Here is a 13,039-nt window from a genome sequence, read left to right as displayed (position 1 = left end):
TCCCTCAAGCTCTAAATTAGAACTGGAATTCTGGTTTGCATACTAAAAGAAGTTGCAGATGGCCTTTTTCCAGGCTGCAGTCATCCTTCTACTTCTACTACCTCTCAGTCACATTCATATCACGAATAATCTCAGCAGAAGGTTAGTACCTAATTGCTTTTTGCATAGTTGTTTCCACTGGTATTTCATTACTGGAAATAGAAAAAAATGCTACCTTTCAGTCTTTTTAATTAGGAGCTTTACCGAATTCAGGTCAGAGTCTGTAGAGTTTCTCCTCAGGATTGTCAAACATCATTCGAAACGTGTGCACTCAGTATTTATTGTTATCGTTTTGTTTTAACTAGGGATCAAGAGGTGTAGGGGTGTCGAGCTCCCGGCCAGGCAAAATAAATTTCACTGTTTTGTACATTGTATCGCTATTTCTAGTAAAGAGAAGCATAACTGTTTTTGTTCAAATATTTAGTTTCAACCACTTGACTTGCTTGTTAATTTAAAAGCATATATAGTTTAAAAAAAAAAAACTCAAAATTTAGGGGTGCTGTTATCCAATTTAGGGATGCTTGAGCACCCCCCAAAAAACAGCTTGGCTTCTCTTTACATGACCATAAATACCAGATAGCCAACAAGGAGCTGAGCAGTGTATCTGAAGGAACATCTCACACAGACAATAACAAAACACCCCTAAGGAGGAGAGGAGGATCATCAGCAGCTGGATCAAATCTCTTCAAAAACAAAGACAGAATTCTAAAAAAGAAAAAAGAAAAAGAAATGTGTAAAATGTGGTACACAATGAAAGACACCAAGCAAATTAAGAGAGCACCAATAAAACATTTTCTATTCCTAACAATTTCTACAGGCCTTTTATAAAACATCGATGCAAGGTCATTGGGAAAACATTGTCTGTCTCATCCATTAGGAGTATTTAGATAAACAAGAAGATGAAACAACATAGTGCAGCCAGTAAGAGTGTGACCAGAATGCCTTCAGTGCAGTTCTTCTTTTAATGTGGGTATGTGGCAATGTTCTGATAAAAAGGCCGCTGTTGTCGAACATTTGGGATATTATGAACGTTAATTTGTCATGTTACACTGTAGCAACTATTGTGGGTACCTGTAACTAGTCAAGTATTTGGACCGTCTCACCCAATGTTTCCCGACCACTACACATTAGGGTTCTATGAGACATGGCTGGGAATTTATTCAATTTCACTTAACTGGTCTGAATTGTATTGTTTAAGCTTTATTGTAGCTTTTCAAACAGGACTGCTAAAAAAAACTAAAAAAGAGGATGACTCAGAGTTGCTGAATAAGAGCTCTGTATTTCTTTCATCAATTCTATGTGAGTATGTCAGTTTTAAACTCAACCAAACAGGCCAGGATTTCACACAAATCAGAGCCGACTTCAGTCGCCGCCAATCAAAGCGGCTCCTGTCATTCCCTTTAAAATGTGGCACAATGACTCTGTGCGGAAAAGGAGGATGTGTAATCGCAGCAATGCGTGCACGAGTGGAGCGTTGTCAGTGCTCTTGGCTGGGATGGCAATAGAATGTCTACGAATATAGAGAACTGAGTATGTAACTTTGTGAATAAATTAAGAGATCATTGTTATGTCAGTATATATTTTTTTTGTGGCATTTTCGTGCGGTGATGTGCCATGAGATTTATGTGCCTTTGTTCAATAAATGTTGAAAAACACTGGTCTAAATCATGGATTTGGAGCATTCATTGAGTCCACCATTCCAAAAATGTATCCTTTTTTTTGCCCTTCTTGACCCACTATGGTATTCGGGATTGTGAAAAATCAAGAGTCATTGTTTGATCATCAATATTGTTTATTTGTGTATGCATGAAACTATGTTTACATACAGTGAAAACAAAAAAAAAAGTCTTCAAGAACCTCACCATGACCAACATTGACCCTTAAAGGTGCCATATTTTACCAAACCAACTCTTTCTAGTATTCTAGAATTTGGGATGTTCTACAGTATTGTCTCTATGGTGCCTCAGTAAACATGGGAAAGATTCATTCAAATAGTATAGTATAGTAATAGCCTGCGACCAGTTCAGGGTGTAGTCCGCCTTTCGCCCGAAGTCAGCTGGGATAGGCTCCAGTGTCCCGCGACCCTAACCAGGATAAGCGGTGTTGAAAATGGATGGATAGTATAGTAATAGCATTCCTGAGTTCCAGACGTTTTTCTCTAGAGAGGCCTGAATTCAGGTCAATCAAATTTCTCGAGCTTATCTATGTGACAAGCAAAGATCTCCGGCTTCCCTTTCCGCTCCCGAGTCAGCGCTGTCAACATAACGAACATGCGTGGTCTCACAAGTATGTCTTCTACACAGAGGCAACCAGTCAGAGGAAAGGGGGAGGTCTTCGCCAAATATGGACAAAGCGGATACAAAACTACTTCAAACAGAAGTAGCTGTCAGAGGGGCCTTTTCCGGACATTCGTATGACATGCAATTCACACTTTTATACTAAGTCCATGTTAGAGATCTAAATAGCCAAAATATGAGACCTTTAAAGCTGGAATGACAGCAGAATACTATTCAAATAATCTTTTTAAAAATCATCCCTCTTTGGCCCTCATCTAATACCTCTCATTTAATTTTAATTATGAGGAGTCCGTTGAAGTTCTTGTCCGTATGAAGGAACCACTACTGTGTCAAACAAAACAACAACAACAACAAAAAGATTCAAATACCATCTGTCCTACAAACCTTACTTACGCATGATGAACAATTCTTTCTCTGTCTTGGCTATATCCTACACTCTTGCAGCAGGAGTGTTCTTTCCAAAACCACAAGTTCTACCACATAGTTCTGCTTGGGCTCATTTGCTTTAACCGGTGGTTAGTATGTCCACCTCACATCGCCTTTCAGCGTGGACTTTGCAACAGCCGTAGCCCAATGGTTAAGATCATCGCCTGCCACCATGCGGGACCGAGGATCAAGACCATCAGTTAACATCGCCCGGATTCACAGCTGTGGTGTCCTTGAGCAAGACACTGATACCCTGAACTGTTCCCTGGGCAACTTCAGCTGCCCCCTGCTCCAGTGTGTTCTACTAACAAGTGTGTGTGTTCACTGTGATGGGTAAAATGCAGAGAGCAAATTTGTGCGCATGCATGCATGTTCATGACAATAAAGGTGATTCTTCTTCTTCTTCCCCATGCTTGTGTGGGTTCTTTCCGCATACTCTGGTTTCCTAACATAGTCTGAAAGAATATTATGTTAAATCTAAATCGCCTGGAGGTAACAGGTCTCTTTGTGTCAGTTTTGGGAATGACAGATGAATGATCAGTCCAGGGTATACTGCATCTCTCACCCTAAAGCAGTTGGTATACACTCCAGCTTCCCTGTAACCCTGAACAGGATGAATTGTATAAAACATTTAATGGATGGATGTCAGAGGTCTGAATTTCCAGCACTGCAGCTGCATCCCATCATGCTGTCACGGCAGTAGAGAGAAATGTTCACTCTAATTACAAGGTCTGTTTCGCCTCACTTCCATCCACATCACCATCATAATTCACATTTAGTTTTGTTTCGGTTCAGCAGCTGAAACTCATCACAGTACATAATCTGCTCTTATCAAAGTGCTAAATGATATAAGGTTGAATACTGACTCGGGAAAGGTGTCAATTCTGTTGGACCTCAGTGTGGCTTTTGATACGGTAGATCACAATATACTGCTGAACAGGTTGGCAACGTGGGTAGGACTAAATGGAACAGTCCTTAAATGGTTGAGGTCCTACCTGGAGGAATGGAGTTATTTTGTAACCATTGGAAGTGCTCAATCACATCAAATGGCAATGACCTATGGGGTCCCTCAAGGGTCAGTTCCTGGACCCCTCCTGTTCAGCCTGTATATGCTACCCATGGGTCAAATTCTTTAGAACTTTAATCTTGACTATCATAGCTATGCAGATGACACAGTTATATCTAGCAGTGTCTCCAGAAGACTGCAGTTCAATTGAGGTGTTGTGTCACTGTCTAAAACAGATAAATAACTGGATGAGACAAAAGCTTCTTCAATTAAACCACAACAAAACTGAGATAATTGTTTTTGGCAATAAAGAAAAGAGAATTGCTATTAGTAAATACCTGGAGTCACTCTCTTTAAAAACCAAAGACCATACGCTATATAAATGAATTTGCTTTGCTTTGTTTGAAAAACTGATAGATGAACACTTCATTGTTGTTGTACAAACCTTTAACACACTTTATACATCTTGCGAAACATGTACATTAATTCATTCATGCATTGAACACTGATGTTAACAGTTTAATGCAGTGTCACTTTTTTCAGGCAACATTGTAAGAGATGTACGAAAAAGAAGTAAAAGAAAGAAAGGATGCATACCAATGAGAATAACATCTAATGGCAATCTTAACTGCTCCTCTATGGGTCATCCTTCTTGTCTGATAGGAGTTCAAATCGCTACAAAATGACCGAATTGACATTTACGGAAAATCTTGCATAGTAACAATGCAATTACTTTTTGGAAGAGGTTGGAATCTGGGTTTTTCTTGTCTCTTGTCTCTTCTCACCACCCTACAACACAAAGACATTTTTTCACAATACAGGAAGCCTCGAATGTCAAACGATCCAAAAATTGTACAGTTTGGAGTTTGACTGAAATGTTATGATAAAATATGCCTCAAAATCATTGTGTGTGACATCACTCGCTCCGCTTAGTGAATGTTCTAAAGAAATCACTAATTTCATCAATACCCATAAATTGCCACAAGGTGACAAAATCCCTCTGCACACACCTTCTGGGTTCCTCACCTGAAAGGCTGAGTAGTTGTAATTTATTATGTTTATTGGGTTTATTATACAGTGGCTAACTTATCTTTACATGATTATGGGAGTAATGCATGTTCAAGTGTTACATTGCCTTCACTTTCATAAAGCTTTTAATGATGGGACAAATTGATTCACCATTATAATATACTATATACTATTATACTATACTATATTACTATTACTACTATACTATATTATAATGTTACATTATTTTCCATCGGGACATTATTTTGAAACTTGGAAGTGATCCATTTGGTTGTCTTTGACTTTGGAGGTTCCATTCTAACGATAATATTGCTTATCAGGTGTTCCTTATCAAACACTGGTGGACTCACCGTATTTTACACAAAAGAGCCATTAACAGAATTCCCACCAGCAGTGCAGCTGCACAGCTATAGAGCAGATAATCTGACAAGACAAATAAGACATGCATCAATTAGATTCAGATTCAAAACATACAGTATATCAAAAGGAGATGTTTTTATAGCGACATTGAATGTTTGCCTGGACCTTTACCAGATAGCCCGCTCTGACCTTCATCTGATTCACTGATTGGAGGAGGATTAGAAGGACCATTACCCCTCATCCAGTGGGTCTCTTGGAATACAATTATTATTATTTTTTAAATCCTTGAATATTGTCTACATTTAAAAATAAGTTCGACACCTTACTCACTGAAGTGTGATCTGTTGTGAAGCACGTCATGAATCATGCTGCATATGTAGAGATCAGCACCGTATACTTGTTCACATGTGCACGTATGGTGTAGTGCAGTGCCCAGAGTGGCAACGAACGCCTTTCTGCATTCCAGCTCTCCTCCAAGGATGAGAGCTGGATTCATGAGGCGGTAACATTCACTTTGAAGAGCTACGTCACTGCATGTTGATTCCTTGGAGCTCCAGCACTTGGCTTGAAAACGTGTTAGCAATTCTCTGCAAGACAGCAGAAGCAGGCACAACTTCTAAATCATGTTTTAAAAAATTGCAAAAGGAAGGATAACCACACAATAAATAGATTTGTTCGCCATACAGTACTAAAACCATTTGGGGTCGTGAGATAAAAGTGAAACTTGGATTTTAAACTCCACTAAATTACACTACAACCTTAACGGACTAACATAATCCAATCCCAACCTCATAAAAAAATAATGGAAATTTAATTGGTTCAGTCATTCTATCCAAAAAAAAAAAAAAGAAAAAAACTATCTACTGTGTACAGGCATATTTTAAGTTATAATCTTTAATTTTGATTGTCATACAAGTGCAAAAAGAAATGTGTAAACCACTGTAAAATGAATATATGAGTAAGATAATGAAGCAGTCTTGACAACAAATTCATGCGACTGCAGGAGCTACACACATCCTCAGTGCCAACTGGCTAACTGCTTATGTCACAGTAATGCGCTTCATCTCGTCACGTTCCTTCTATAAAATCATTCACTCAATCCATTATTTTCAAGCTTTTGCGTGTGGCCTAAACATGCAACAAAGAATCGATTTGAAAGCCTTGATTGTGTAAGCAGTTGGCACTGTGTCTTGAGTGTAGTTGCCACAACCTGTGCTGTTTCTGTTTCTGTGCTGTCATACCTCATATGTTAACTTTAATGACATGACATAAGCTGTTCAAAATGAAATCAATTTTAGAAAATGCTCTTACTTTGATAGCAAGTGACAACAGCTTTAGTGGTGTCGGTTTCATTTGTACTGTGTGCTGGTGTGTACCCTTTCAGGGGGTTCAAAAGCATGAAGCGATACATAGGGAAATGGTGCTCTAATTACACATTTTAATTTCGTTCATTTATTTTTTCCCAATTAAAAATGTTTGCAATTAAATGGAACTTCTAACTAACAGTATACAAAATCAATAACAAACCAAATGATCCATTATGTATTTCATCTGTGAACTGATATATTTGGATAATATCCTTTTTTTTTTCCTCCTCAAAAAAGGCAGCGTCTATTTTAGGAAAGAGTTTATTGTTTGTAAGTTAATGATCCACCCTGCATACCTGCAATGATGGTCCTCTACACAGCGTCTCACAGCCTCCTGACAGATCCAAGGGTCGTCTTCACATGTGCTGCCATGTATTGCTGCTTTCATTTGTAGGCAGCTTACATCTGATGGATCACATTCACACATGACCAGCCTCTCAGCTAAGTTGTGTGGCATGCTACTGTAGAAATGTTGAGTTTCTTGGCCACAGTTGTCATGGCCACACTGGGCCTCCATGCAAGTCTGAAGGACAGGTGCCAAATGCTTGTTACAAACGGAGTCACTCACACAAAGTCTCAATTGTTCTGTGCATGATCCAGCAGCATCCTCTACAAAAAAGAAAGACGTGTACTCATCAACTGTTTGAGTGACGTTAATGTCACATTGCTTATGCGAAATTAAAAGGTAATTACCAAATTCTATTGAACTACTTGACTGCCAGTCAGTCAGTGTGCTTGTCTTGTGTGGAGCTATAGCACAAACAACAATGAGACTGATTAGTTCCATCAAATTCTACGAAAGCCTATTATTCCAGTAGCTCATGCCACAAAAGCCTTCATTCATACATTTGATCGCCTTTGGTAAACAACACATGTAATGCCCTATATGGCGGATACAGCACCTGGCTTCAGCTCGCATTGTGCCAGCAGCTCTTGTATGCTCCCCTCTTCGTCCCAGGCGCACACACACTCTTGCGGCCCATCAAATCGGTCTAATGCAGCCCGGATTGTCGTGTTACACACTTCAGGGCCTTTCATTTGGCAGGAAGGTAAAACAAGCACAGCAGAGGGGCGGAGAAACAGGTTTTTAACATGCGAGCAAACGCTTGTTTGTTCAACAGGCTGTTTTTATGTACCTGCTACTCCTGAATACACAACATGGAGGGGGATAAGTCACAGCTATTGTCTCTCTATTGAGTTATATAGACTTTGCTCCAGGCTATGGCCCTAGCAGTTCAAGCTAAAAATCAAATCAATGCTAGCGCCTCAAGTGCTGAGGTTCCTGAGGAAACCTAATTATATCTTCAATAATGCCACAAGAAAACTTAAAACGCAGCTCTAAAGTGATAGAAAAACATAAATTTACCTTCACAGATGCTGTTAAAAAGAACCTTTTGCTTTTTGCATAAATGTGAAATGCATGTAGCACAGTCGGAGTGGGAAGTGCTGCTGGCAAGGCTGCAAACGTGAGGAACTAGAAATCCTAAAATACAAAAAGAAGAAGAAGAAAAAAATAAGTTTACTGTCATGACCAAAATTATTCAAATGCTGGCCAAATTCTGAGTGGAAGTGAATTATTTATTTGTTGAAGGGTTGGTATCTCTCAGGCTGGAAATTACATGATTTTTAATCACTTATTATCTTGTGAAAATTATTCCAATCTCTGAAAATCTTAAGGAAACACTAGATTAGGGGATGTCGTCAGTCATTACCAGCTGTGGGCCTGTGAAACCCTTTGAAACTGTTTTGTGATTAAGGGCTATGCAAATAAACTTGACTTGACTTTCAAGGATCCTGCTAACACACACAAACCCCTCCTTGAGCTATCACCTTATCGTGGTAGAAGGGTTTGTGTGTCCCAATGATGCTAGGAGCTAAATTGTCTGGGGCTTTATGCCCCTGGCAGGGACACCCATGGCAATCAGGCCCCGGGTGAGGGACCAGACAAAGCACGGCTCAGAAGACTCCTAGGATGCACAAAAACACTGAAAAACATTTTCCCTTGCCCGGATGCGGGTCACCGGGGCCTTCCTCTGGAGCCCGGCCTGGGGTGGAGCTCGAAGGTGAGCTGCTGGGGACCGGGCCTGCACCCATGTACAGCCCGAAAAGGTAATGTGGGTCCCCCTTCCCAAGGGCTTACCACCTATGGGAGGGGCCATAGGGGTCGGGTGCTGTGTGAGCTGGGCAGTGGCCGAAGGCAGGGACCTTGGCTCAAAGGACCTAGAACCTCATGTCTCTGGCAGGGAAGGAGCCCAAGCTGGTGTGTGAGTTCGAGAAGTTCCAACTAGATATAGTCGGGCAGGCCTCCACACACGGCTTGGGCTCTGGTACCAGTCCTCTCGAGAGTGGTTGGACTCTCTTCCACTCTGGAGTTGCCCACAGTGAGAGGCACCAACCACACAGCTAAAATAACAAAGGAGTGGCTTCAGACCAATTCAGTGACTGTTCTTGAATGGCCCAGCCAGAGCCCTGACTTAAACCCAATTGAGCATCTCTGGAGAGACCGGAAAATGGCTGTCCAGCAACGTTCACCATCCAACCTGACGCGTGTTGTTCCTCCGCATAACTGATAGCTTGCAGTTTAAACTGTGCTTCGTAAGCGTGTCTCTTCGTATGTGCCGTTTTCGACTGCGGTCAAGCCAGCCTCCACTCGTAAAGTAGCAGTCAAGCCAGCCGCCCCAAATTTTGTTCATACTAGGCATTACGGTAATAAGTCGCCAACTCGTGGCGAAAGCCTCCTTCAAAATAAAAGCTTCCCAATAATACGGTCGTTAATGCTCTTCGGTTAAGGAACGCAACCAGCAAGGTTAATTAGAATCTTGAGATGCATTAAAAAATGTAGTCAGATCTTCATGAAACCTCTTTTAGTGGAGTCCTTGGTGGTCTCTCACACAGATCACAACCATTTGCACTCACATTCACACCTACGGGCAATTTAGTCTTCAATCAACCAACCACGCATGTTTTTGGGATATGGGAGGAAACTCGCCCAGGCACGGGGAGAAAATGTAAACTCCACACAGGCGGGGTTGGGATTTGAACCCCGGTCCCAGAACTGTGAGGCAGCTGTGCTAACCAGCCACCCACCGTGCCAGCTGGAAAATACCATCCATCCATCCATTTTATGAGCCGCTTCTCCTCACTAGGGTCGTGGGCGTGCTAGAGCCTACCCCAGCTATCATCGGGCAGGAGGCGGGGTACACCCTGAACTGGTTGCCAGTCAATCGCAGGGCACATACAAAAAAACAACCATTCGCACTCACATTCACACCTACGGGCAATTTAGAGTCTCCCATTCATGCATGTTTTTGGGATGTGGGAGGAAACCGGAGTGCCCGGAGAAAACTCACGCAGGCACGGGGAGAACATGCAAACTTCACACAGGCGGGGCCGGGGATTGAACCCCGGTCCTCAGAACTGTGAGGCAGACGCTCCAACCAGTCGTCCACTGTGCCGTCTGGAAAATTCAAATTTAGCAAATTTAATTTATATTTAATACACATTTTTTCAAGCACATGAATCACTTTGGGCTAGTACAAAGACTCAGTACAATTATTAGTCATGAAATAATGCAGTCTTCAATTTCTCCACATCATCTGAATGCTGAAATCAAAAGCTGCCCTTGTGTCAAAGCTGAATGAGTGAGACTCACCAAGTAGGACAGCAAGTTGTACGTGTGTTCTCTGCATGGTGGCTGCTGTAAGGACAAACACAGCACTGCTTTAAACTGCTGTTGCTGTCCTAATTCTGAAAGCTGAGAAACACGCCCACATTCCGGCCAAATGCATTTACAGAGAGGCTGCACCTTCCATCCATCCATCCATTTTCTGAGCCACTTCTCCTCACTAGTGTCGCGGGCGTGCTGGAGCCTATCCCAGCTGTCATCGGGCAGGAGGCGGGGTACACCCTGAACTGGTTGCCAGCCAATCGCAGGGCACATACAAACAGACAACCATTCGCACTCACAGTCATGCCTACGGGCAATTTAGAGTCTCCAATTATTGCATGTTTTTGGGATGTGGGAGGAAACCGGAGTGCCCGGAGAAAACATGCAAACTCCACACAGGCGGGGCTGGGGATTGAACCCGGGTCCTCAGAACTGTGAGGCTGACGCTCTAACCAGTCGGCCACCATGCCGCCAGGCTGCACCTTGTATAATATAAATAACAATATAATCCCTTCCCTATCAAGTCAATGATATGGCACATACCATACATATACTGTAGTGTATACTATTACCTATATTATCCTATTATCATATATAACACAGAACCGGGGTTCCAAGAACTGTTGTGTGGAGTTTGCATGTTCTCCCCCGTGCCTGGGTCGGCACTCCGGTTTCCCCCCACATCCCAAAAACATGCATGAATTGGAGACTCTAAATTGCCCGTAGGTGTGAATGTGAGTGTAAAAGGTTGTTTGTTTCTTTGTGCCATGCGATTGGCTGGCGACCTGTTCAGGGTGAACCCCGCCTCCCGCCCGAAGATAGCTGGGATAGGCTCCAGCAGCCCGCGGCCCTAGTGAGGATAAGCGGTAAAAGAAATTGGATGGCTGGATGGATAGTTAAGGGCAAAATTCTTTACTTTATACCATGGGCAAGTTTTGAGTTGAAATGTGAAAAAATCTCTGGTTTATCTTGTGTTAAGAGATATTTTTTTAATTACTGTCATCATTTTTTTTTCATCTGGACAAGAACCTTCATGCCCAAAATGAATGATACCCTTTCTCTAAATTTATAGTTAGAAGACTTGTATCAAACTCAAGGCCGGGGGGCCTTTTGTGTCTATTTGGTGGTTCACGCTCAAATCTGTAACTAAATTGCAATTTGTCTTCACATTTAATAATGGTATGATACTGCAAACCTTTGTTTCGCCCCACTGCACAAAATAGGCATCTTAAATAGCAGGAATCCACTGCTGAATTCATAGCCTACTTGTCAAAAAATAAATAAATAAAAAAGGCCCTGAAGGATATACGAACATTCTAGGTAAAACGTGCTTTTCAATATGCTGTGGTACATGAAAGAGTCATTACATTTTAGTCTTCCATCATCATTATTTATCAAGGATAGTGCCTCTGGATTGGCAGACTAAGGTGGTGGTCCGCCTTTTTAAGAAGGGGGACCGGAGAGTGTGTTCCAACTAAAGGCGATCACACACCTCAGCCTCCCTGATAAGGTCTATTCAGGGGTGCTGGAGAGAAGGGTCCATCGGGAAGTCAAATTTCAGATTCAGGAGGAGCACTGTGTTTTTTTTTGTCCTGGCCATGGAAGAGTGGACAAGCTCAGGACCCTCTGCAGGGTCCTTGAGGGTTCCTGGGAGTTTGCCCCAACATTCTAAATGTGTCTTGTGGACTTGGAGAAGGCGTTCGACCGTGTCCCTTGGGGAGTACTGTGGGGGGGTGCTTTGGGAGTATGGGGTACCGAACCCCCTGTTTTGGTCCCTGTACAACCAGTGTCAGAGTTTGGTCCACATTTCTGGCAGTAAGTTTGCTTCGTTTCCGGTAAGGGTTGGACTCTGCCAAGGCTGCCCTTTGTCACTGATTCTGTGCATAAGTTTTATGCACAGAATTTCTAGGTGCAGCCAAGACGTAGAGGGGTTCCAGTTTGGTGGCCTCAGTATTGCATCTCTGCTTTTTGCAGATTATGTGGTTCTGTTGGCTTCATCAAGCCGTGATCTCCAGCTCTCACTGGAGCGGTTCACTGCAGACTGTGAAGCGGTTGGGATGAAAATAAGCACCTCCAAATCTGCCTACTCTCACCTATGGTCACGAGCTGTGGGTCCTGAGCGAAATAACAAGATACCGGATACAAGCGGCCAAAATGAGTTTCCTCCGCAGGGTGTTCGGGCTCTCCCTTAGAGATAAGGTGAGAAGCTTGGTCATCCGGCAGGGTCTCAGAGTAGAGCTGCTGCTCTTCCGCATTGAGAGGAGCCAGAGAAGGTGGGTGGATTGGGCAACTGATCAGGATGCTTCCTGGAAGTCTCCCTGGTGACATGTTCTGGGCATTTCCCATCGGGAGGATACCCCTGGGACAAGCCATGACATGCTGGAGAGACTACGTCTCCTGGCTGGCCTGGCAACGCCTTGGGATTGCCCAGAAGAGCTGGATGAAGTGGCTGGGGAGAGGGAAGTCTGATAAACCTCCTGCCCCCGTGACCCGTACATAATCATACATACATACATACAATCAAATCTTTAAAAAAAGATGTAACCCACATTAGTTTTTTTTATGAGATCACTTTTTAATAAATATCTGTTCTTTCTAATATCTGATCTCGAACAAAAAGTGCATGACTTTGAAAAGTTGTCAACACCAAGGAACACAAGAAGTGGGCCTTTCTTTCATCTTCTTTAGTGCATCACAAATGGCCCCCTTTCAAGAAAATAGTCACTTTCCAAAGAGTCCGTTTCCCAAGAGGAAGAAAGTTTTTGTCGTGTGATGATTTGGACCCAAACTTTTGTTTCGCCTCACAGCACAAAATAGGCATCTTAAATAGCAGGAATCCACTGCTGAA

General features: G+C 42.5%; 1 protein-coding gene across 1 annotated transcript; it reads right to left on the bottom strand.

Moving 5' to 3' along the window:
• Positions 1–4,316: 4,316 nt before the first annotated feature.
• On the bottom strand, positions 4,317–10,336 carry gfral (GDNF family receptor alpha like). Its single transcript, XM_061690844.1, is given in 9 exon segments — positions 4,317–4,557; positions 5,148–5,220; positions 5,329–5,409; positions 5,488–5,744; positions 6,821–7,133; positions 7,218–7,274; positions 7,427–7,569; positions 7,890–8,007; positions 10,177–10,336. Coding segments are annotated over 9 exon segments (1,293 nt in total). The 3' UTR covers positions 4,317–4,466.
• Positions 10,337–13,039: the final 2,703 nt, after the last annotated feature.

Source organism: Phycodurus eques, chromosome 11 (assembly GCF_024500275.1).
Source record: "Phycodurus eques isolate BA_2022a chromosome 11, UOR_Pequ_1.1, whole genome shotgun sequence".
NCBI lineage: Eukaryota > Metazoa > Chordata > Actinopteri > Syngnathiformes > Syngnathidae > Phycodurus > Phycodurus eques.
The sequence above is the reverse complement of the archived record's forward strand: the minus strand, read 5'-3'. Positions and strand labels throughout refer to the sequence as shown.